Source organism: Magallana gigas, chromosome 7 (genome assembly GCF_963853765.1).
Source record: "Magallana gigas chromosome 7, xbMagGiga1.1, whole genome shotgun sequence".
NCBI classification, from domain to species: Eukaryota; Metazoa; Mollusca; class Bivalvia; order Ostreida; family Ostreidae; genus Magallana; species Magallana gigas.
In genome coordinates this window covers 28,866,677-28,893,554 of record NC_088859.1, presented here as the reverse complement: position 1 = coordinate 28,893,554, position 26,878 = coordinate 28,866,677, and the positions used below count along the sequence as shown (strand labels likewise).

General features: G+C 34.2%; 2 protein-coding genes across 2 annotated transcripts; both read right to left on the bottom strand.

The window, feature by feature from the left end:
* Positions 1 to 6,521: 6,521 nt before the first annotated feature.
* Positions 6,522 to 7,823, bottom strand: LOC136270016 (uncharacterized). The gene is made up of 2 exons (XM_066066209.1): positions 7,116 to 7,823; positions 6,522 to 6,989 (listed from the first exon to the last, which is right to left on the bottom strand). The coding sequence occupies exons 1-2, from the start codon at positions 7,339 to 7,341 to the stop codon at positions 6,733 to 6,735; spliced, it is 483 nt and encodes a 160-aa protein (XP_065922281.1). The 5' UTR covers positions 7,342 to 7,823; the 3' UTR covers positions 6,522 to 6,732.
* Positions 7,824 to 14,494: 6,671 nt separating this feature from the next.
* On the bottom strand, positions 14,495 to 16,703 carry LOC136270017 (uncharacterized). The gene has a single exon (XM_066066210.1). It carries the CDS (start codon positions 14,854 to 14,856, stop codon positions 14,497 to 14,499), a length of 360 nt encoding a protein of 119 aa, XP_065922282.1. The 5' UTR covers positions 14,857 to 16,703; the 3' UTR covers positions 14,495 to 14,496.
* Positions 16,704 to 26,878: the final 10,175 nt, after the last annotated feature.

Genomic DNA, 26,878 nt, shown 5'->3' with positions numbered 1-26,878 from the left:
GAAAAGTTTGTTAATTTTAGTCAGCAAATTTAATCGCATTTTAAACTAAGGTGTATCCATGTATGAAATATAAGAAACTAGGTAGCTAGACCCCTATATAAGTCTTCGATTCTTATATAAAATTGATATCTTATTAAATATGCAATCATTTATAGTCAATTTTTCTTCAAAAAGTAATTATAATACTTGAACATGTATTTGTAAAGTATACGACTAATCACAGATATGCAACATCACACTTATTGCATGTGATAAAATTGAAATTAATGCAAAATATTATACATATAACTTGTGTTTGTTAAATATACGACCAATCCCAAATACGGAATATCAGGTATTACATAAAATTAAAATGAAGGCTAATTGTATTCAGCGCGTTGGCGCGCCCGTACGTCCATCTCATCTCTTTTATTCCAAGTAAAATCTTCCCGTAGTAAAACATTCAAATGACGTCGATTTTTCTTCATTTTAAAGCATATCGCTTACATTCATGTCAAGAAATATCGGGCCCGATAGTAATTACCTTGTCAAACAGTTTTGATAGATTAACCGTAGGCAGTAGAGTTTTCATATTTCGGAGATTTATTCTTTAGTGACACAAACCAATGCTCTTCGTAATTCATTTTTAACCGGGTTTCCCAACGGAAAAATCTGGTTATTGAAATGGTGAAAATGGCGGCCGGGCGGGCGGCTGCCAAAAAGGTTCCCTCATTGTACGGATAACTCCTCCTACAGTTTTCAAGATAGGAAGTTGTTCTTTTGCAGATCAATTATACATATATAAAAGGTGTGCATATTGCTAGGATTTTGATTTTCGATAATTCATGAAAAAAATACCTGCTTTTCAGTCATTTTTAGGCAAAATATTGCATATAGGGTACCCCATTTCACTGGATACGGTAGGTTTTTTTTAGCTTACCGAGACGAAGTCAAGGGGAGCTTTTGCTATTCCACCGGCGTCGGCTTCCGGACCTGGTTAAAGTTTTTGTTGCAGGTCCTGTGTCTGAGCTATTACTTGTCCTATCTTTACCAAACTTGCATGGATGATGCATCGGGACCTACTTATAGACATGAAAGACTTGGATGCTGAATCTGGGTCCTAAATTTCAGATGCTGAAGTTGGTTAAGGTTTTTGGAGCAGGTTAATGTTTTTGTTGCAGGTGCCCTTTGATAGCAATATCTAAGTTACTCCTGGTCCTAACTTCACCAAACTTGCATGGATGGTGTGTCTTATGATACTGATGCACCAGACAGGCTTGAATGCTGAATCTGAGCTATAGGTTTCGGATGCTGAAGGTGGTTAAGGTTTTAAGAGCTGGTTAAAGTTTTTGTTGCAGGTGCCCTCTGATGATAATATCTTAGTTACTACTGGTCCTTTCTTCACCAAACTTGTATGGTTGGTGCGTCTTATGACACTGATGCACTTGACAGGCTTGAATGCTGAATCTGTGCCATAGGTTTCAGATGCTGGAGGTGGTTAAGGTTTTAAGAGCTGGTTAAAGTTTTTGTTGCAGGTGCCCTCTGATGATAATATCTTAGTTACTACTGGTCATTTCTTCCCCAAACTTGTATGGTTGGTGCGTCTTATGATACTGATGCACCTGAACGGCTTGAATGCTGACTCTGAGCCACAGGTTTCGGATGCTGGAGGAGGTTAAGGTTTTAAGAGCTGGTTAAAGTTTTTGAAACAGGTGCCATCTGATGATGATATCTTAGTTATTACTTGTCCTAACTACACCAGACTTCCATGGATGGTGCGTTTTATGATGCTGATGCACCTGACAGGCTTGAATGCTGAGTCTGAGCCATAGGTTACGGGTGATGGATAAGGTTAAGTTTTTTTTAACAGGTCACATGTTACATAGATAATAGTTCTATTTCAAACTTGCATAGTTGATTAAACTGTAATATGAATGAGTCGTAGAGGAAGCTTCAGATGCAGAGCTTGATCAACATAACAAGGATGCTAAAAAATATATCTTAGTTACTACTGGTCCTTTCTTCACCAAACTTGTATGGTTGGTGCGTCTTATGATACTGATGCACCTGACAGGCTTGAATGCTGAATCTGAGCCATAGGTTTTGGATGCTGGAGGTGGTTAAGGTTTTAAGAGCTGGTTAAAGTTTTTGTTGCAGGTGCCCTCTGATGATAATATCTTAGTTACTACTGGTCATTTCTTCCCCAAACTTGTATGGTTGGTGCGTCTTATGATACTGATGCACCTGACAGGCTTGAATGCTGAATCTGAGCCATAGGTTTCGGATGCTGGAGGAGGTTAAGGTTTTTGGAGCTGGTTAAAGTTTTTGAAACAGGTGCCCTCTGATGATGATATCTTAGTTATTACTTGTCCTAACTTCACCAGACTTCCATGGATGGTGCGTTTTATGATACTGATGCACCTGACAGGCTTGAATGCTGAATCTGAGCCATAGGTTACGGATGCTGGATGAGGTGTAGTTTTTTGGAACAGGTCACATGTTTTATAGATGATAGCTTGCATATTTGATTTAACTATATTATAAATGAAACGCAGAGGTTGCTTCGGATGCAGAGCCTGATCTCCATTATCAAGGATGCTAAAGAAATCGCATACCTCACTTAAACCTGTCTGATAGAAAGATGTAGTTGTTGTTAAAGGACATACATGTATCGCATGTTTTTCAATTTTCGGAATTTTTTTAAATTAAATCATTCTATACTCATTAAAAATGAAGTTAATTATCGTTTTCATAAAATAATCCGGCTAATTTGTGAGTTTGAAAGCGATGAAATTCAAATGTCGCGATATGCATATTTTCTCTCTCGATCTACCCGCCATGATGTGTGACGTCATGTGCGACCTCGAGCGAGAATGTGCTGTTAGCCATCTTTGTGATTGAATTAGATTTAAACGACAATTAAACTAATTATCACCTATTAAATTAACGGGACATGATGGTGTTTTGTGCCTCCTACGGGTGTTCTAGTCGTCAAAAATGGGGATTTGGACTGTTGTTTTTTTAAGTTTCCCTTACGAAAGTATGCGGAAATCTTGCGACAAATAGGGGTCTATCTGTCCACGAGAGGATTTATAAATAAACATTCAATACATATATTATTAATTATATGGTATATTTTTGTAATTATAGTTTCATAAATAAATCGTATTTATTTTTCAAAGAGAAAAAATAGAAGTTTAAGCACAGGGGGCTGTGTACAAAACGCAAGTTCATCGGACACAAATAACAAGAGAGGACGCCATTTTGGATACCACCTCGCTTCATTAGCTGTTTTCTTACTATACGTTCATGTATGCGTTGGTTTAGTATAAATGATTTCTTCATTCATAGCTCACCTCTGCAGAAATCATAATTTAAGTACGGTGGGTGAGATTTCTGTGAGTTTTTTTTTTGTGGGAAAAGTCAATGAACGAGTTGTCCATATGGAATGTTTACGCGAGAAATAGACAAAGTTTGTCGATATACATATATACGTAAATGGATAAAAAAAAATACAGAGATGGGATCTTACAGAAAAAAAAACAATAAATAAGGAAAAAGTTCTTGCCTACTTTTATAATATATATTAATACAGTGTAATATGGAGTAAACAACCTTAATTAGAAAGTTGTGACCAGTTACGGCCGAAGAAACAAATTTCTTGTGCACCACAGTTTTACGATAAAAAACATTCCGAGTGGTAAGGAACGCCAAAAAACAAGACTGATGTAGATTTTAATATAATGAAAACCTTTAACCGATTTATTTGAGCTAAAATCTTTACTAAGTTGTGTTTACAATGTTTACACGTCGATCGATTTGATCGTTATTGCCGATTTTATAGTCACTTCTTCGGCAATATTATATTTTTTTATCCGTACTGGTGGCTCAAACATGTACGATTAAATAATAAGATTCTTTTAATTTAGTCAGCATGTAAAAAAAAAAACAACAACTTACATGGTGAATAAATGTCAAAATTTAAAGAAGAAAATGCTAATCCAACAATTTGCTTACAATCAGCTGTTCGAAGAAGGTCGCATGTGACGTCACTGTACCACGTGACACGCTATCTAATTAACGAGTTTTTAAACGATCGGGGCTATAATTTAAATTGATATTATGGCCAATTACTGCTTTTATACCGTTAACAAACTGTTAGAAGTAATTACTAGATACAATGAAGCCAAAAAATATAAAATGTCTCATACTTTAGAAACATGCGATATGTCCTTTAAATGATATAACATGATTCCTATGATAATGTATTGTGTGATATGAAACACTATTGTTTAATATGATACAATATGATATCATATGTTATATTAAAAGTTATATGATACGATATGATATTGTATAATTTTTTTTGATATTTTATATGATATTGTATCATGATATTGTTCTGTATAGTATTGTATATTATGATACAATATTAATATAGGTGCAAACATGTTTTCATAACACCAATCTCCTCGATAAATTTAACATTCATATAATGAACCTGAGAACCTCAACACCAAACTTTATGGTATATGGGGATCTTGGAAGATACCGGTACCCCTTAACAATTAATTAAAGTTAGAACGATTTCCTTCTTGGGTGAATTATAGTTAATTTCCAGAACTCAAAATTGTCACAAATCTTTTTAATGTATTGAATAATTTTAATAACCCATGGTGCGAAGCCATTAAGAAAACTTTAAATCAATGTGGATTGACACACACACACACACACACACACACACACACATATATATATATATATATATATATATATATATATATATATATATATATATATATATATATATATATATATATATATGTAATATATATATATATATATATATATATATATATATATATATATATATATATATATATGGTATCAAAACACAATAAACATACCTTGGTTAAAATCTAAAGTATACAATATTTTATTACACCATGGCAATTTAAGCAATCATGATACAGCGAGGTACATAATTCTCCAAAAGGTTTAAATTATACGATTTTTAAAAAATCACTAGATTTTTAAAAGTAATCATTGACTTTGCCAACAAAACTATATATACCGGTATATATATGCATGAAATATTGTAATTTCAGAACTGGTAATGCTAAATTACCAACTGAGATAGGTAGATGCATGTTTTAATATTCCTAGAGAAAAGAGAGTTTTTAAATTATGTGCCTGCAATGAAATTGGGGATGAATTTCACTACCTTTTCAAATGTATTGATGTATATATATATCCAATTCAAGGGTTATATGTTTACCGAATTATTTCATAACAAATCCAAATGTAAAATAATGTCACATACATAAACCAACTTACCAATATTTGTAAACTATTAGATACTATATTTGAGAGAGTTAGCTCTCTTGGTTAAATTATATCTGTTAACCCTTTTTCATGCCTGTACCAATGATTTTCATCTATTATATATATTGTAGTTTTACATACTGTACATAAGTATTTTATCTACACTGTAAATTCAGTTATGAGAATAAAGTTCATTGTCATTGTCAGTGAACGGTTCTAATAGAGAAAGCAAGGATTAATTAAAACGTGTTAACTATCTGAATTAAATAGTGTCTGTTGAGGTACATGCTAATTAATTGCTTTACACAATTATTTATTTTACCAATGTTTAATATTCCATCAAAGCGTTGGGATGTTGACTATAAATGGGGCAAATTTTTAAAGACTTAAAACTAATCATCCTCGTATAGATAGCTTAAAGCGAGTGGTTCTTGTGGTATTTTAATTCCGTCTAAGGAGTTCAAAGCATGGGTCTACATTTTAACGACATGCATATTATGACTTTATTGAACTTTTTCTGTTGAACATTTAAAGGCCGAACATTTACGGGTGGTAAATCTGAATCCGGGATGGTTCGCACCTATTCTGTTTCGCGCTGAGATGATTCGCCTCTCTCTCAGAGCGAAATATCTTACTGTATTAAGATATTTTTCTAGTGTTATTATTCTTCTGAAATTAATTAAAACCTATATAACTATTGAAATAAGTTATAAAAAACACTGAGCGGTGTTTGTATTTGTATATGCACCGCCAGGATACCGTCTTCGTTGTTTTTTATGAAGCCTTTGCAACCATGGCCGTTCTAGGTTCAGAACACAGAACAAGGGGTATTAATTGTGTTGTGATAACAATTATAGCCCGTCTGTCAATTAATTGAGATTTACCTGTAGTTTTATAGGAGTGTTATATTGCATGTAATTAATTCCAACAGATCTACAGGTGGGGATAATTAAATTAAATAACTTTTATGCTTTTAAAGGCTTTACATTACCGCCCTTGCATCCACTATAATTAAATATCATTTTTACTACTCTTGAATGAAAGTTATACGTGATATTGTTTGATATTTTCCATTCTCATATATTCATGAATTCATGATAATGCTTTAATAGAAATCATACTTTAGTGACCAAATATTCATATACGAAACACCAACTTAATGTTTTTCCCATTAAAACAAAAAATTTGATCGCAATTTCTACTTTATTTCAATTCTTTTTATGTCAACAAAATCACATTTTTAAACAAAGAAAACATTTTTGTCAACTGTATTACATGTAATCGCTAATATCACACATACAAATTCACCAGACACAAATGTTTTTAGTCACACGGCAAAACCACATTAGTTATATATTATCACAACAACGAAGAAATCATATCACAGAGTCAATCGGTCCATCCAGTATCACTACCACAACCGAAATATCACTCGTACGGAGCAGCATCAATAGATCCACAAATCTTCAAGTACGCTCCAGATGAGATTTCCTGAGCCATGTAGCGGTCTGCTGCTGCTGTGATTTTCTGCTGCGTCAGGTGGCTGGTTCTTCTGACGTCGCGCTCTAGATCCGATGCAGCAATCCTGGTTTTGACAATGTCAGCCTCTCTCTGAAGAAGGGGGACCAGCAGGTAGAAGGACAATGATAGACCTCTTGCCTTAGAGTTAATTCTGTTGTGCCAACCTGTAAAAGATAACATTAATTATAAGAAATGAATAATCATATCGATTCATACTCAATGTTTACTCATTACATACTAATGTCAAATCAAATATCTAGTATACGCGAAATTCTCTTTATTTAAATTACCTTCTACGTCGTTGTTCGTTCTGATGGCGAACTGGTAGACACTCCAGGAGCGGATGGGGAAAACTGGATTTTGGATCCACTGGTCCCTGACGTACTGCGTGAGTGGCTGGAGGTTGGCGGGGGCTCGTTCCTCCATCACTCGGAAGACATCCTCAACGAGATTCCATGGGAGGAATGGCAATGCCAGGAGCTGCTTAATGAAGCTGTGAGCACCTTGATAATTCATATTGACGTAATTGGTTGTACAAATAATTATATGAACTAATTGTGGTGTGATTTCAGAGAATAATTAGCATGGTCTTCGAATTATCGCTGGTATTTCTGTTCTATTAATTATAACATTAATTAATCTGTTAATTGAATATATTGTGCCATATACAGACACTTAAAAAATATTTTTAAAAAAACCCCTTAAGTATTTTCATTTCGTAAATACTTCACATTTACATGTATATGTTTCATAAAGATTAAGAATGTATTCGAACGCTTTTCCGAGGGAGGTGCGAAACATCGAGGTGCGAACCATCTCAGCGCGAAACAGAATAGGTGCGAACCATCTCAGCGCGAAACATGTATAGGTGCGAAACATGCCGTACCCGTAAATCTCAGGTGAGGGCGGGGCTTAATTATTGGAGGTGTGAAAGCCTACGGGGCTTGCAGTCTACCTGTGGTCGTGAACGTTGTTAATCGCTATACACAGGAAGCAAATTAATACACAGGAAATAAAGAATTAGTCAGAATCAGTAAGAATGTGGAATGTAAAGACAGCCATTATACGTCGACAATTAATGGAGTTCTTTTTCCATGGAGTGACGTTTACATACACCAACTTCTTACCAGTAAATATAGCTTTAGTAGCATATTGTACGTTTGTTGTAAAAAGAAAATTTTATATGTTTTGGAGCTGTCCATGCATTTTCGTGGAATTTATTAGGTCACACACATTCAACATAATTCAAATATAAATTGTGCGTATTTTTAATCACTGAATAATTATTTTTCATAATCAATTTTAATACTGGTAATGTTTAAAAATCAATTTTCAATTCCCCCCTTTAATTAAATGTTATTAAAGCTTTATATAATGATGTTAAATCTTGTGTTGTCGTGAATGGGCACTTAAGCGATTATTTTTGTAACAATGTTGGTCTTATGCAAGGTGAAGTGTTATCTCCAATTTTGTTTAATCTATATGTAAATGATTTTGAAATGAATTTTTTAAAATCTGGATGCATACCGCACGAATTATTATCATTAAATCTGTTTCTACTAATGTATGCAGATGACATGGTACTTTTCTCTGAATCTGTTGAAGGTCTACAACTACTTTTAAATGAACTGTCACATTATTGCAAAACTTGGAACTTGTGTATAAATGTTGAAAAATCAAAAATTGTAGTTTTTAGAAATAAGGGCAAAATCAAGTGTAATGAAAAATGGTGTATTGGTAATGACGTATTAGAAATCGTGGAACAATTTACTTATTTGGGAATAATATTCCAGTACAATACTAAATTTACAAAAGCTGAAAAGCAATTATCTGACCAGGGTAGAAAGGCAATGTTTGCGTTTAGGAAAAATATTAGAGGCATGATACTTAATCATGAAACATTATTATCGCTTTTTGACTGTTATGTTGGTGGCATTATTAATTATGCTTCAGAAATTTGGGGCTCTCATAAAGGTAACAATGTTGAAAAACTGCACCTTGATTTTTGTAAGCAAACCCTGGGTGTGAAAAGGTCTTCATTTAATGCTGCTGTGTATGCAGAGTTAGGTAGAATACCTCTTATTACAAAAAGGTTTTGTTCAATTTTAAAATTTTGGAACGATGTGTTATGTAGTAATAATTGTATTATACAAAAGTGTTACGAAGAAATGTACATTAACTGCGAATTACATGGACACAAAAATTGGGCCTCTGATGTAAAGAAAATTTTAAATGAAATTGGGTTCAATGAAGTTTGGAATAAACAAACAATTGATTCACTAACTCTAAAAGTCATAAATCAACGAATCGTAGACTTGGCTAAACAAGATATTTTTGGTAAAATAGAAAATTCGCAGAAATGTCATTTTTATAAATATTTAGTGGATGGATTTTATCTTCAATATTACCTGAGAAAGTCAGTCCCTGTAAAATTTCAACAGTGTATATCAAAATTAAGATTGTCCTCTCATCGTTTAGCTATCGAAACTGGAAGGTACAATAATACACAAAGAGCCCAAAGGAACTGCTTTTCATGTAAAAATTATGTTGAAGATGAATTCCATTTTATTTTAGTGTGTCCAGTATATATTAAATACCGTCAAAAATACATTAAAAAGTATTTTTATGACAAACCATCGATGTTCAAGCTGTTGCAATTGTTTAATAACGAAAATTTTAAAGATATGTGTAACCTCGGCAAATACATTTATTATAGTATGAAATTAAGAAACGATATATGTAATTAAGTGTAGATGTTGTTCTTTTTTGATTTTTTTCGCCTTTACTTATGTCAATTTTTCATATTTATGTATGTACAATGTAATAGGGGCTCCTGTAAAATACCCACTTCTGTACTTTAATATGTTTAATTTGTAAAATCTGATGAGCTGCAAAGCTTAAAGAAATAAAGAATGAATGAATGAATGAATGAATTCATGACGGAAGATATAAAAGATAACGTTGTTAATTGCTAGTAAACAGAAATCCGCGGACCTGGCAAGATCACGCTCGGACAATCACGTTAATCAAACTGGGTGCTATTGTTTCAAACTTGATTGACAAGTGGCATCATTTTGAAGTTTGTACAGGTAAAAAAGGGGACGTTTGTAAAATGTTCGGCCTTTAAACATACTGGTGCATATTATTGATGACTATGACTAGTCCCAATATTTAAAAAAAAACAAAACAAAAAATTAACCAGAATAAAATATTTGTGACTGATAAAGTGAACTGATGCATAACATATAATTGCTATCAACCCCCGTTGTCCAATGTGACAGAAACAGGTGTACACAAACTGTCAATCAGTACATGATTTCTTGTGTGTTTATGATCAAAATCAATGTAAATGTAAGGTGGTGGGGGGGGATGTTTAGGTGAGTGTTAGTCCCCAACTTAAACACTTTCCCATCGTTGTGTATACACGCACATGAGGGTTGGCATTGATAATTAATTAACACACCTGTTACGTTCACACCTTTTGTATGTCTGGTACCCGGATATTGACAGTTACATAACAAGCTTACTTGTAGCACACAGACCTCTACACACATCGTTGGATTTATTTGTCTTTTCATAAACTTGAACTTATTTATTTAGATAGTCAATATTTGATACAAACGATTTAGATTAAAACTCGAATTAATGTCTTTAAATGAAATATACAATCTATAACATTGTTGTGAAATTTAGGAACGAATGATACAATTATAGTAATCATAAAGTATTATACATGCATAATCCTATATAGAAAATATAGTTGATTTTAAATAATATACATCGGGATTTTAACAAATTTACTGTGTTCTAGTTGTTACAGTTTAAATAAAATGATAGCATGAAACATTCATAAGAAAGGACGTTAGCCATGTGGAAATTATGAATTTTCATTTATCCGTAATTTCCACGTTTGTAGCTCTAGCCACGTGGAGGCCTCCTTGTTGTAAAGCCATAATTTCAGTAAAATTTGTAAAAAAAAAAATAAAAAAAAATGCCACAACAAAACGCCAAATTGAATTGAATACATAAATCAAATCATTATGCCTCATTCAATTACTATGAAATATATAAGAATTATTTGGAAATGAAGCTTTTGAATATTGAATATAAATTCAAATTAAATATTTTTATCTTGAAACTGATGAAAAAAAAAGCAGAAACCAAAAATTAAAATAAATTTCCGATTTATTTATCTTATAATATCATCATATGAAAAGATGTAGAACTCCTAGCCACACATTTTGTGTTCCCAGGTCCTACGGCGTGGACGTGGTTCTACTAAAGGACAATTTAAAAAATAAATAAATAAATAAACATTATAAATTAAATATAAAAGAAAAACCCCTCCAATTCAACCTCTTAATTCACTCAGTCCCGTTTAAGCGGGAGAGAAATAAGGAAAATGACACCCCAAAAAAATCCCCAAAATTATCCTATCTTAAATTATTACTCCAAAAAGATCATTTCTTTATTCACTCGGTCCTGTCTAAGCGGGAGAGAAATAAAAAAAAATGACCAAAAAAAAAACAAAACCCAAAAATCTTTTCCTACCCCTTAGGTCATTTCAAGGTCAGCCGTCATACTAAATCTTACGGCGCTTGTTCATTGACAGAGTTTTAGTATTTCTTATACGTTTGACTTGTCTCGGTTTTTTAGCCAGCCGAGAAGAAGTACATGTAGGTATTTCTAGCAGGCCATCTGAAGACTCGACCGTGTTTACACGAGGCCTAAATTTTATGAATTTATAGAAGAATTTCTTTCGACGGTCCATCCTTAGCCAAAACTCATGAGTGACCCTAAGAATTTTTGCTCTATCTGCTAATTCATGATTTCCTCTACCATGAAGGGCACCACGGATTTCCAAAAGTTGGCTTTCATGGATATTTTGGAGGCGTTCTACCAGTTCTGGAACTTTTGAAATGCTCCAGTCCCCCAAATCTTTAATTTTATGATTCATTGATTCACAGTTGTTATTTTTCCAGTCTGGTGGGATAATTGAATTTTTAAGTCGTGGGAGGGAAATCTTTTGTCTAATTGTTGGATTAAGTTTTTCTTCTAAATACTTAATCCTAAGTCATTAAATTGTTCGAAAATTTCTTTCTCTTTTTCTAAAAATTCCATTCGCGAACCAGAGTAAAGTAAACCATTTGGTCCAAATACCGCAGAAATAACCTGACTTCTATTTTTTTCAGAAATTTTTTGGTTAAGCATGTTTCTTTGAGCATTTTCTTTTAAATGTCTAGTACATAAAATGTGCTCAGAATTTGGAAAGATAGTTTTGACTGCATTAACCATAGCTTGTTCCTCATCAGTGCCAAATACAATTTTTTCAACAGGAAATCGAAAGCCTAAAGCTGATCTTATTTTCGAGAAAAATTCACAGTATGTTGAGAACTGTCCATTCCAATGGATGAAAACAGGCCCAAGCATAACTGGGGAGGTTGAGGAACCTTTTCTTATCAAATTGAAATTTTGATAAACCAGAGTTGTGAGAAAACAAGGCCCTAGATTGAATGTCCTGTCGATGCCAATCACACTGTCATTTGTCATGCAATTTCTCATGTCTTCAATTTGTTCGTCAGTGTAACATACAATATTTGGTGGTTTGCTGTCAATTATTGGCAACTACGCAGCGGATATAAGAATTTTGTTGCAGGGATGTTAAAATTGTTTGAATGTCATCTGCCATATTATTTGAATTTGAATTTGGTGGTCTCTGTTTTTTTTTTTTGGTTATACTTTGAATTTTGAATGACTTAAGGTCCAATAAATTTTCGGTATCAATTTTCTCCAGATCTTTGGCAATTGCTGATGGTTTTTTGCCATGCTTAATCCCTTCTAAAATAGCAGATTTTTGAGCCAAAGTTGTACGAATATATGGTTGATTTGTTCTTTTTGAATTTCCATGAATCTGTTCCCCTGGGTAATTGCCAATATATTTAAATAAACACATCATATGTAGGTCATTGCGTTTTGGCACATTCTGGAAACAACTAACCCTCCTTTGAAATTTTTTGTCTTTTCTGTGTTTTGAATGATACCGCGAAAGGATAACAACAGAATTTACATCTGGCTGAGGGTCTAGTAGAACTAAATTACCCTTCTCTTTTTTGAAGAACTGATTTTGTTTTTTGTGAATATATGCAAATTTTCCAGTATATGTAGCCAAATAGTGATGATTTTTAAATGAGGGCTTGTTCCATGCTCCGCAATCATCTACAAATGTTCTGTTTTTTGATGTCATGTCATAGTCAATAACAAAATCAACATTTTCTTTTTTACCACAAGGTATAGATTTCAAATTTTCTCCAACAGTTGTGTCCAAAAGAATTTTTAAAGAGTTTTCAAAGTCAGTAAATTTCCCATTTAAAGTATTTGTATGTTTAATGTCCAAAATTTGATAAGCAGAGTCATTGATTCTGTCCTCATGACCAGTTTTTGTTAAAGAAATTTCATCAGTCAATTCCTCTTCTTGTCCAACATGTCCAATGTCTGAACCATTGCCATTGTCATCTGCTTCGGTAGCAGAAAATATTTTGTCAAACCTATGATTAGCATAAGAATGGTCTGTCATGAAACGTCATAAGCAATGTCTGTTGAATGTGCTTCTGGCTCTTGTAAAGAAAGGTCACTGTCAAGAGGGGGAGTTCATTATTTTCTGGTGTATGGCCAGAAGCAGAGTCTGAGATCAGGTCTCTTAAAGAAGATTGGGAGTCCACCAGGTCAAAATTTATAGGGAGTGAATCGTCCTCCTCTGTCTCTGCCTGTCCCTCTCCTGTCTCATCTTCTCCATCTTCTGTCTCGGCCTCCTCTGTCTCTGCCTCCTCGTCTCTGCCTGTCCCTCTCCTGTCTCATCTTCTCCATTCTCTGTCTCTGCCTCCTCTGTCTCCGCCTGCAGCTCTCCTGTCTCATCCTCTGCCTCGCCTCCTCTGTGCCTGCCTGTCACTCTCATGTCTCATCTTCTGCATCCTCTGTCTCTGCCTCCTCTGTCTCTGCCTCCTCTGTGTCTGCTTGTTGCTCTCCTGTGTCTTCTTCTTCATCCTCTGTCTCGTCCTCCTCTCTGTCTGCCTGCCGCTCTCCTGGCTCATCTTCACCATCTTGTCTCTCGGCCTCCTCTGTCTCTGCCTGTTCTCTCCTGTCTCCTTGTCATCTTCCAGTAAATTTTCTTCGGCATCCTCCTGTTCCCCCATTCATTTTAAAGGGGCAAACCATATTCTTTCTAACTTCTATCCTTGTCTTCTGACCTATCAAAATCTCACTTTTCAAAGTTCTGAACATTTGTATCAGTATTTAAAGGCTGTGGAGCATTCTGATTTTTATTTGGCAGATCTCATTCGGGCAGCTCCAACAGCCTTACAAAGTAAATTACTCTCTAAGCGTGTCAAAACCACTTCTCGTTGGTTCTCAATCAAACAAAAAATAATGCTTCAAGTTTTGGCCATAAAATACAAACAGTGTGCTCAGTTTCGAATTTACCTTCTTAGCACAAAGTCTAGGATGCTGATACACAATGTAGCAGACTTATTCTGGGGGCAGTGGTTGGAATGGTCAGGGTCAAAACATTCAAGGGAAGCTCATAATGCAATTTCGATCAAATGTGATGAATCCGACCAGTGCAACAAAAACCACTTCTGTTACATTCTGTAAAACATCTTCTCCTCCTGCACCTCCTCAGCTCTCCAAACCAAATGCACTCCTTCTTCTTCTATCAACTCTCTGAACCTGCTGCACTATGTACATCATCTCCTTCTTCCTCTCCTCCTCAGCCCTCTGAACCCACTGCACTCTGTTCACCATCTCCTTCTTCTTCTCCTCCTCATCAGCTCTCTGAACCTGCTGCACAATGTACATTATCTCCTTCTTCTTTTCCTCCTCAGCCCTCTGAACCCACTGCACTATGTACAACATCTCCTTCTTCTTCTCCTCCTCATCAGCTCTCTGAACTTGCTGCACAATGTACATCATCTCCTTCTTCTTCTCCTCCTCCTCCTCCTCATCAGCTCTCTGAACCTGCTGCACAATGTACATCATCTCCTTCTTCTTTTCCTCCTAATCAGCTCTCTGAACCTGCTGCACAATGTACATCATCTCCTTCTTCTTTTCCTCCTAATCAGCTCTCTGAACCTGCTGCACAATGTACATCATCTCCTTCTCCTCCTCAGCCCTCTGAACCCACTGCACTCTGTTCACCATCTCCTTCTTCTCCTCCTCCTCGGACTAACCAGAAATTAAAAGAGCGCGTCGCATTATTGGGTCATAGCTTCATAAAACATTTGGAAGACAGTATTTTAGAAGGTTCATTTCATTTTAACTTGCCCAATCATTTTATCCACTTTTTTAGCGAGAAGCAAGGAACTACATGTTCTCTTATTCACAGTGAAATTCTAGGTACGGTTAAAATTTTAGGCCTACAAAAGTTTTTCTACAAATAGGGGAAAATGACATAAATTTAAATTCAGCAAATGTTTCAGAAGTGGTGTCAGGAATACAAAACATTTTAGAAGTTCTCTTAGAAATAAAATCTGTTGAAATTGTATATATTGGAAGTCTTTTTCAGCGACTAGATACTATGCAACAACCGATGTTCAACTCGTTAGTGGATAAAATAAATCTTCGGCTACGAAAATGTTATTCAAATTCAACAAACATTATTTTTGGAATTTAAGGGGATTGGTCAAACCCAAAAAGCACATTTGGCTAAATGATGGAATTCATCTAAATAAAGAAGCAACTAGAACTTTTATTTTTACAAATTCGTTTGGCTGTCAATATTAAAAAGCCCCGAAATTCAAAGTGATTTCCTTCAAAAGGCCTGTACTATTTCATTTTTAAATTAAATGACCATGCTTTTAAATAATTACATCTGAAACAACATTATTATGGTATGGTCACATGCTTCTGTAAATTTTATTTTAACAATCATTCAACAAAGTGAAGAATGAGTTAAGAAAATAATTTTAGGTTGTTTTGGACTTTTTTACTTACACCTAACAGAAAACAAAAAATTCAAAATTATGGCTCTACAACAAGGAGGCCTCCCCGTGGCTAGAGCTGGAAACATATAGAAATTATTCATGTAAAATATTTCCATATGGCTAACGTCCTTGATTACCAACCTGCTATCAATTTACGTGCAAATCATTATTGACAAAACACATCTATTGTACCCTGGTAAGTAACAGGGCCAAATGCAGTTGTTCAAATTTGCCTTCATTTTTAATCCTTAAATCAGCATAAGAGCAAAATTATTATAATTGAAAATGTTATAAGAATATTTAATATAATTTAATATTTTCATGTATGATATTTCATCAAACTCAAAATCTACAAAATGAATTCAAATGCTCTTAAACAGTCAGTTCTAAAAACCTTTTATTATGTGAAAGTTGTTGTCTATCTTTATAGCGCAGTGGGTATAACTTCAGTCTACTAACCCACCGCCCCCCCCCCCCTCGGTTTCAAGTCAAATGCATGATTAAATTTCACATATCTTTCAAGAATAGAAAAATGATCATGCAGAGTTCTAGTAAGTTGTACCGGTATAACAAATTTTTCCAAAGGGAGTGATCGAAGGATCCTTAAGATAAAACAAATGTTAAAGCACACATAGCTCCTGTTCATATCTAGGCTGAGATCATTCCTGTAGATGCTGCAATCATATATTAACTTGAATTTGAACAACTAGATTCAGGAGCCATTTGCAACTGTTAAAATCTAGTCAGTCAATTGTGATGTTTGTATTTTATCACATTTTTTAATGGTGGATATCATATTCTTTTAATAAATTTTTGATATTATATCTTGTATTCTTACCCAAAATGACGTCACAATTTAACATTATGTAGCCATAAGGTTAGTTGTGGAATGGTGAAGAATAAAATAGTACAAATTTAATAAAATGCTGAAGGGAAACTCTCTGATAAAAATGCATAAAATTCTGCTTTTGTCTGCAACGTCCAAGAATAAATGTAAGAGGACAATTTGTTTGGGATGAAGATTCAAATTCAATTAGAGATGTCTTTTTAATTAAACGAACGAATGGGCTGTGGAATCATTTTAAACCTTTGTAGAAAAGTAATTATATTGCGAATGTTGATTGGTGCAAATAATTAATTGCCAACTTGATATATTTAAATAAGGGTTTATTTATTAAAAAATTTTATGGGAAGATCAAAGTTGTATCATGTAACATAATACATCTTAAGCATCATGGATCTTCATTCATTATGAAATATATGCAAGACCTATTAATCACTATAAGTGCTTTTACATGTTCATGATGTTGTACACAACTAATTAACTTATATATTAAAAATAATATATCATTTGAAATTAACATACCTATAAGTATAAGATCCTATAAGTTGGCTTTGATCCATATTTTTATGACGATCATAAACCTTGGTAAGACAATGCAATGAACAAGAAAAAGTCTTGCCAATTTTCTCGAAAAAACTTTAGCCAAGAGTTATCTCTCCTTGATATCTACGAGAATTATTTTTTTCGATTTTATGTTGACAAATTGGTATCAAGCCAGATTTTTATTATTAAGATTGTTTATCTAGTTGATTAAAATAATATTTCAAAGACAATGGTTTAAAGTAAGGGCATAGATACAAGGAGGGCATGCAGATTTTCTCGGCAGGCGTAGGATTTCTTCGTACGACTTATCCTGCTTTTCGCATTTTTTAATGATTTTGTGTTAATTTCCTCCTATAAACTCAGATTTTTTATATCATGATCATTAGTTTAGCTGGTTGAATTGAAATACCCAAGAACAAATTAAAATAATCTATTTGTAAAACGGCAGGCGTATGGTTTTCTCTCGGCGGGCGTCGGAGACGCCTGCCACGAGTATTCTCTCTTTACATACCAACACGGATTTATACGAGTTCTTAGATGACAAACGAGTTTAAAGCCAAGCTTGTATTTGCATGATCACTGATATGGTTACCTTAGGTAAAATATAAAAGAGTTTTTTTTAAAAACCCATTAAATAAGCGGCAGGCGTGCATATTTTCTCGGCAGGCGTACGAAATCTATGTACGAGTTAACCTGCTGTCAGGTAATTCGCATATTTTAATTAATTTTGATCTAATTAATCATCATAAAATAATTTTTTTATGCCAGGACCTTTAATTTGGTTTAGAGAAACTAAATACAGAAGAAATTTTAGTATGACCCCTCACAAATCACGTTTACATCATTGTTTAAAAAGCGCTTGAAAGGTCTATATATATATAATGGCATATATAAGAGCGCTTGACCGACGAAGAATAAATGGAGGCTTGCCAAATCGTACGAAAAAAATTCTGATCGTCATTATCGATGTGCAAAATTTAATGAAAAATTTTTATCGATTGAATTGGGAAAAAATGTTGATAAATTTGGGAAAAATTCGATAATTTTTGCTAAGGGAAAGGGCCGATATCGGACCCAAATTTAGTGTAGAAAAATCACTGACTGTTTCAAATATCATTAACACTTATGTTTCAGTCTTGCATGAAATCTTAAGGAAAAGGGTATTCCAAGTCAGATAAAGTGCAGACGCTTGAAGCCCCAGTCCTTTGAAGAGTTCGTTTGAAGAATAGCTATGGATGCTACCGAGACTATTCAAGATGTGCCATCTGACATAAACTCGCAGTCCCTGTCCTACAGTAGTTATAAGAGCAGACAAACTGTCAAGGCAGGCACAAGTGTATCTCCCAATAGTGCACTTGTGTTCTCATCTAACTTGTACCCTGGGTCAACTTCAGATGCAGCCATCGTTGATCACTGTAGAGTGTTGCAACAGCTAAAAGCAGGAGATCTCATATTAGCCGATAAGGGTTTTAACATCTATGACAAACTTCCTTCTGGTGTCTTTTTGAATATTCCACCATTTCTATCACACAAAGCATACTTTACCAAGGAGGAGGCAATATTATGCTACAAGATAGGAAAAGCCTGGATTCATGTTGAGAGAGAAAATGAGCGCATCAAAAACTATGAAATTCTTAATCACATTCCTGCTTAATATCGACACGTCTACTAAAATATTCCAGTTATGCTGTTGTCTCGTAAACCTTCAGGCACCACTTCTTAAGGAAATTGCAGATAAATACGAAATTTAAATAATTATGCTGTTAAAGATATTAGAAATGTTTTAACTTGACAAGTAGTATTCTTTTATTTACAGAATTAATAACTAAGATGCTCATCATATGATCTTATCGCATCAGTGAAATAACTAACCTGATTTACTTCCAAAAACACCATGAAATAAAAGTTCTATCATGGCAGAAATGTTTGGGGCCCACATCTAGTCTTTTACAATTCTTACAATCTGCATGTCTGTGGTTGTCCATATCACTAAATCACACTCCGTACCAGTCAGGTAAAGCTGGCCCTGAATTTGATGCCAGTAATCATGTGTTGTCTTTAACAAAAAACTTCCAGTGTTATCAACTGAAAATACACACATATAGATATACATATAGGTAAATGTAATTTTAGTCAAAGATAAAGAAGTGTGGTATTTACATCGGGATCGGGGCCATTTATCAATACAGCTCAATTACAGCTGAGTACTGATCATCGCCTTTATACCCTTGTTCTGCATCCGTACAGACGTGTTTCTTGGGACTGAGGACCTGGGCCATCTACCGCTGACCTTTTGGTAAGGTTAAGCGTAGATAAATTTTGACAAATATAACAGAAGTTTATCAAATTAAGAATTTTTATTATATTTGTCTTACATTTATTACTTTCATACTGGTTTTGGTGTTGTTGATTTAGTTCATTACATCTTAATTCAATCAGCAACTTATGCCATTATATAAACATTTTCATGCATTCTTTCGTTAATTTATTATGTGATGCAAAAAGGGCCGTCACAGCACTTTTTGGTACAAGGACCGGGTCCCTCTCAATGGGGAAAAATCATCGACATTTTTGTCAAATTGGGAAAAATTTAAATCACATATTGATTATTATCCTCCCCAACAAAAAAAGGCAGAACGCATTTAATCATGAAAGCCATTTATGACTTAAAATTCCAATGCCCTTTGTTCTATATTACATTATTCGCATTTTAAGTGGTGGAGCAGAGAGACTAACAGCAAGCCAGATTGATAAATCTATTAAATAAATCAAGGGAAACTGCAATTCATATTTTAATGATGTAGAAAGTCTGTTGTCTTTTGACCAAATCTCGAGAGCATACCTACAGGAACCCACACGCCTTTATAAAATGCCTTGGTTTTTGTATTTTTCAATAGGTAAAACGTAGTCTCGCCATACAAAAGTGTGCTCTCTGGATTATCTTCGCCATCAGAAAAGTGTAGAATGTTGACACCAGCTTTAAGATAAATACATTGAGCTTTCTGATCACCTGTCATCCGTCAGTCTTTCTGTAAACTTATCAATTTTTTTACTTTTCGCTTGGATCACTGAGCAAAATTCAACCAAACTTGGTACAAGGCTTCTTCATTGCATAACGGAATACGTAAAATAAAAATAATCTTTTAATCAAATCATCGTAATATATAAATTTTCTAACACCCAATTAACACGACAAGTGCATGATTCACCGGAAATTGTCTATCAAACAAGTCAACAGGTGGCTGATTACGTAATGGCGAGAACTGAAACGATAAATATTCAAATATACAGGAGTGTAATAAACCTTCATAATTTTCATATAATAAAATGTTACTCTGTAACTGAAACCATTACCATACAATGCGCATTACAAACGGTATCGGCTGTCTTACTCCCGCAGTATTTAAAATAATTGAGGTGAAGTATAATACGCAACCCCTGCTTTTGATCTAATTTTGGTCAAAAAATATTATAACAAAACTTAACGGTATAAACTGAAATGACTTGCTAGTTTGAATTTAAATTCACTGTTGTTTAAAGCAATGATCATTGAGCAGTTATTGGATATCCCGCAAAGGCCGATTGATAAGTTGCTGGATAACGGGAGATAACTCTCTCTAATTATAAGCAGTCTGGGTTTTTTTAATGGCGGTCGGTTTACAGAATTGACAAAATCTAGATTGCAACATTTTTTTAACATAAACAAGAATAAAATTCCTGGGTCCCCCGCCGGTCAAGCAGTATACTAGCATCGACCAAGGCTGATTTAGGAACTTGACCAAGGTATTAGTGGTATAATAATTTGGTATAAATTTCATGTAAATCCGTCAAAATTTGTAGGGATGAGAGCGCTTACAAGGTCATTTTTTGGATAAAACGGAGTCATTATTGTGGTCAAAGTACCATAACTCCAACAAAAAGTATCGACCAATGCTGATTTTCGAACTTGACCAAAGTATTAGTGGTATAATAATTTGGTATAAATTTAATGAAAATCCGTCAAAATTTGTAGGCATGAGAGCGCTTACAAGGTCAATTTTTGGATAAAACGGAGTCATTATTGCGGTCAAAGTCCCATAACTCCAACAAAAAGTATTGACCAATGCTGATTTTCGAACTTGACCAAGGTAATAGTGGTATAAAGTGATATATAGTGGTCAAAATTTGTAGGCATGAGAGCGCTTACAAAAAAGTGTGACGCAAGGACGCACGGACACACGGACGGACGCCCGGCATTTCTATGTCCCCGCTACGCGTTGCGGCGGGGAACAATTAGGAAAATGTCGACCGACTTTATAATTTTGCGGGATTTGACAATATGCCAAAATGCACAACATTCATAATTGCTAAGACTGGCCCCTTGACAATTTTTGGGCCCTACAAAGGGTTCCAAGCTTGATGAAGGCTTTATGTTTAAGATCGTATTGAGGACTGCAATGCCCAATATGTGATATGGCTATGAAGTCATTCTATTATAAATAGGACTCAATATTTAACATAAAGATTAAATTAAATATTTTGCTAAATGATTATTATACTACATTGTCCATATATTTTGAATAATGACTCCATAAAGATGATTTTATAATTGCTCATGTGAGGAATGTGGCACATGTACCTCTTGTTATGTTTTCATGATTGAGCAACAAATTTGTTGCTGAGAAGATTGGAATAGTAACTTTAATGAAGATGTTTGAATTTATTGCCGGGTTATGAAGAAGATTTGGGTTCTGATGCAAGTTTTGTGAAATGCATCATAAAAAAAAATACAGCTTATTTATTATGATATGATATGCTTCACGGATTAAGTCAGATTTTTTTTCTATATTTTGTAATCATTTTTCTTAAATAAAAACACTGTACCGTTTTACCGCATAAAAATGCACGATATTTCATATGACGTCAAAAAACTTATGAAAGTTTCAATTTGAAGAATATTTGACCATTTTATCGCCGAATATGGACCACCGACGCTTTAAAATTGGTTCAACAAACAAACGTTAACGTCAAAGGACTCCTTGGAGCACGGGCCGTCATTAAAATTTGTGTGCAAGCAGAACATCTCCAATGAAAACCAGAAAGTTCTTGTATGCTACCGGAAATAACCCATACGTGTGTATTTTTATAGAAGAAAGGTTTACAATTGGAATCAGAGGTTTAAAGTGGAAAAACCGATATTCTGAGAACCATAACACCCATACAGCCCGGGTCTTTCAAATACGGATTTCGCTTTATTTCCTATCTAAAGTTGAAACTGCATGAACAGAGATTGTCGGACCTAAATGATCTTTGATATGCCACACAAGACATTATACAAAAACTTGACAAAGAATGGTATGAATGTGCATTTTATAGATGGGTTAAATGACATAAAAGGTGTGTGGAACGGAAAGGTGTCTACCTTGAAAAGGAACAGGTTTGCCTTTCCGTTATTTAACATCACGACGAGGTGGAGGTAAGAAGTGGTGCTCCGTAAATCTGAGTCATGCAAAGTAAACATCACTGTATATTTTGAAAAAAATATTAAACTCAGATAATTTTTTGTATACTTATTTTCAATGGATAGTCATTTAATAAAACATACGTCATACATTCCGTAAACTACTTTGTCCGCGAACTTTTCTGACAACCCTCGTACATGTATTTACTTTGCACCCTTTTAATGCACATTTTTCTTGGAATTCGAATTTTTTTAACATTATTTTAGGGAGGTATTTAAGCTGTAGAATGATTTTCCTTTTATTAAAATAATTTAATAAGTTCCCATGGTCATTTGAATGGTACATGTAAAATATTTTTTACAGTGTATGCTGTTTCAAACAAAGGATGATTTCTTTGTCTTGAAAATACTTATTGAATGCTGGTGATGGTGTAAGATCATTCATAGTGATACAATAATACAGTTCAAAGCATTCTTTGCAACTTTCTAACATAAAAAAATATTTTGCTGCAACAAACTAACATCAGGACAGGTAGTTTAATTGACAGTCTAAGACGTGGGTTAAGTTCCCATCACTGTTTTAAATTTCTTCTGTTGCTTACGTAGAAAATATTGGGAATAAATTTATTGCATCATATTTATTTCAAATACCTTCTGTTTTCTAAGGAACTTCAGTCAACAGAAAACATTTTGAAATAAATAATTAAAACTCACACAATAGAGCTTCAAAATGTTGATGAACACCAAAGGCAAGTAATTCAACAGGATGAATATTTACATCAGTGCGGTTTGTAAAGGGTCATATTCAGGGACATGGCAACTCTTTGTTTTGTTCTGTTAGTTTTGGTTTGTATGATATTAAAGACGATCATTATGCATTGAGAGAATTGTCTGTGAATAACATCCAGGAAAACTGAGATGACCCGGTTTTCTTTGTATTGAGAAAATGGATTACCCATGACCGACACAGAAACTACCAGGTATCTAATTTTTAAGACAATTAAGAACTCTGGCTGGGCAAGAATTCATACTAGCTTTGTTAACAGTATTGAAACTTACCTGTGACTATTGAAGGGGACTCTCAAAATCCAGTGGTGAAGACTTAAGAACGCAATTTTCACAACTCGGATAATATTATTCATTTGGTTTCGACACGGAATGGTAGTGGGCATTAAATAATCAATAATATAAAATCCAGCATTAAAGAATCACACAGCTCCAACTAGGTCATCACAAAACACTGCCTGCGTTTCAGACAATAATACCGGTAAAGCAATTGGAATTGGAGATCTAATGCAAAATCTTGCAAACCACTTAGATCCGCTGGAAGATATTCAAAGCCACAAAGTACAAAATCAAAATACTGAGCATTCATATGGTAGACAGTATGTTGACAAAAGTGATGGTTCAAAGTCTTATACAAAACGCCCTAGATGCTACAGAAGTTTCTAAGACAAAGTAACTATGATGCGTCACCAAAAGACGGCTCATGGGCAAGAACATGGCCAAGAAATACTATGTTGTATATCCACATGTGCTTTGAAGATTCATAATGTGGCTACATTAGTTGATCATCTTCGAAATTTTCATGGAGCATGTATAGTTGAAAGGTATTGATTTTTTGAACAGTTTAAAAGAGCAGGAGTATATTAAAATACAGGTACAATGTAGGTATGTAAAGCAGCGGCAAAATCAGTAAATAAAGATGGCTGTCAGTCCTATACTTTTGTGTGTTACAGGGATGGGGGTCAAACGTATTCACTTGAAAAAGGGTAAAAAAAAGTTATAAAAGAAAACGCAAAGAGAATATTAAAGGGTCTTGCAAAATTCAAGAATTGTATCCATCGATGTTGTCTCTTAAAATGTAGTCAGATGGATCTGTTCAGGTAAAGTATTTTAAGTCGGATACACACTCATTGTCCCTTGAAGAAAGCAAATTCCTGCCTTTACAAGATTCTGTCAAATCTAAGATTTGTATAATGTAAGCACAGAAAATACCAATTGACACTATACTGGACAGAATACGAAAAAATGTAGGTGAACGCAACGAACATGACGACATCATTAAATTAAAATACTATCATTTGTTGGATAGGAAAACTATTTACAATTTAACTTTAACGAAACTTTCTGACGACGCGACTTTAACCTTTTTGAAAGTTAATGAAGTAAGAAATGAAATATACAATCCAGTATTAGTGTATAAACAGCAAAACATTGACGATCCGTCGACAGGTCTAAAGGAAGAAGAGTTTATGGTCGCAATAATAACCAAACAACTTTAAATATTTCGATAATTATACCCCCGCTCCGAAGGAGAGGGGGTATACTGTTTTACCCTTGTGTGTCTGTCTGTCCGTCCGTAACAAAAATTTCTGTTGCATTTATCTCAGCAACTATTTATCGCAGATGCTTGAAATTTTTACACAGTCTTTGTTAAGGCATGCCATATCGTGGGATATATTTGTGTACCAATCGGACGTCAACTTCCTGTTTAATGAGTACTTTGTTTATTTTTAGCCAAAATTTTCAAACAGATTTTCGTCAAAGATTTCTCAGCAACTATTTATTGCAGATGCTTGAAATTTTTACATAATATTTGTATAGGCATGCCATATCGTGGGATATATTTTTGTATCAATCAACTTCCTGTTAAATGACGACTTTGTTTATTTTTAGCAAAAATTTTCAAACAAATTTTTTCAAAGAATTCTCAGCAACTGTCTATCGCAGATGCTTGAAATTTTTACACAGTTTTTGTATAGGCATGCTATATCGTGGGATGTATTTTTGTACCAATCGGACGTCAACTTCCTGTTTAATGAGTACTTTATTTATTTTTAGCCAAAATTTTCAAACAAATTTCCGTCAATGATTTCTCAGCAGCTGTTTATCGCAGATGCTTGAAATTTTAACACACTATTTATTTTGGCATGCCATATTGTGGGATATATTTTTGTATCAATCGGACGTCAACTTCCTGTTAAATAATGATTTTATTTATTTTTAGCCAAAATTTTTAAACAAATTTTCCTCAAAGATTTCTCAGCAGCTATTTATCGCAGATGCTTGAAATTTTAACACACTTTTTGTTTTGGCATGCCGTATTGTGGGATATATTTCTGTACCAATCGGATGCCAGCTTTCTGTTAAATGTCAAGTTTGCTTATTTTGCATTTTCACATCAGAGCGGGGGTATCACTAGTGAGCATTGGCTCACAGATATCTTGTTTGCTTCACTTATACTTTGTATGGATTCAACCCACAAGACAAAATGTTTATTCTTTTATATTGATAACTCTTTTGGTTTTAGATGAATTTTGGCATTGTTTGCCTGTGGCATTTTATGTAAGCAATAGACATGGCGAGGGTGTAATATCTGTCATTTTTTTTTAACTTGGTCAGAATGAAAGCTTCTAATACTAAAGTTAATATACTGATGACAGATGACGACAATGAAAGTTTGGGATGGGGACCATAAACATTTTCTTTGTCATTGGCATGTTCAAGAAAATGGGTAAAAAAAAGACTCGACAACTAATTAAGGATTAAGAACTACAAGCAGATATGTATAATTATGTGCTTGTATACAAGCACAGTCTAAAAATCTATTCTCTGGTTGTGTCCAGGAATTGTTGAAAAAAAAATTCAGGAATCTAATCAAGAATTTTTAAATTACTTTCAGAATTTCTACATGAGCAGAAAAGAAATTTGGGCAAAACATCTTTTAATTCGGGGAATTCTGAAATGTTCACACAAAAATAGATTATAGAAAGCTTTCACAATCAACTTTAAACCATATATTTTGAAGGAAAACGCAATAGACGGAAATACGCTCAAGGATGAGAAAAAAGCCATAGAAGAAGACAGTCGACAGCTATGCTTAAAATACATTCATTATTTGCAGTCTTTGGATAATTCTGAATGGTTAAAGGACAGAAATCACATGGTTGTCAGTTTTCTTTGTATAATATCGGGGTGCAAAATTAATATTAAAGATCTTTCAGAAAAACAGAAAGCGGCAGTAATTTTTGCGTTAGAGCAAATATATTCCTTAATTTCGTCAAAGATTATTTTGCCATTTACTTTTAGTAAAAATTTGATTTTATATTACTTTTTTAAAAGCAAAGCTATTTGCACTATGAACACAGTGGCAGGTCCGGGCGGAAGTTCCAATAAGTCCTATCATAGATAGCCCAGCAGGGAGCGGATCCAGTGTGTATCAGTAATATTGAGGATTTGATAACCTTT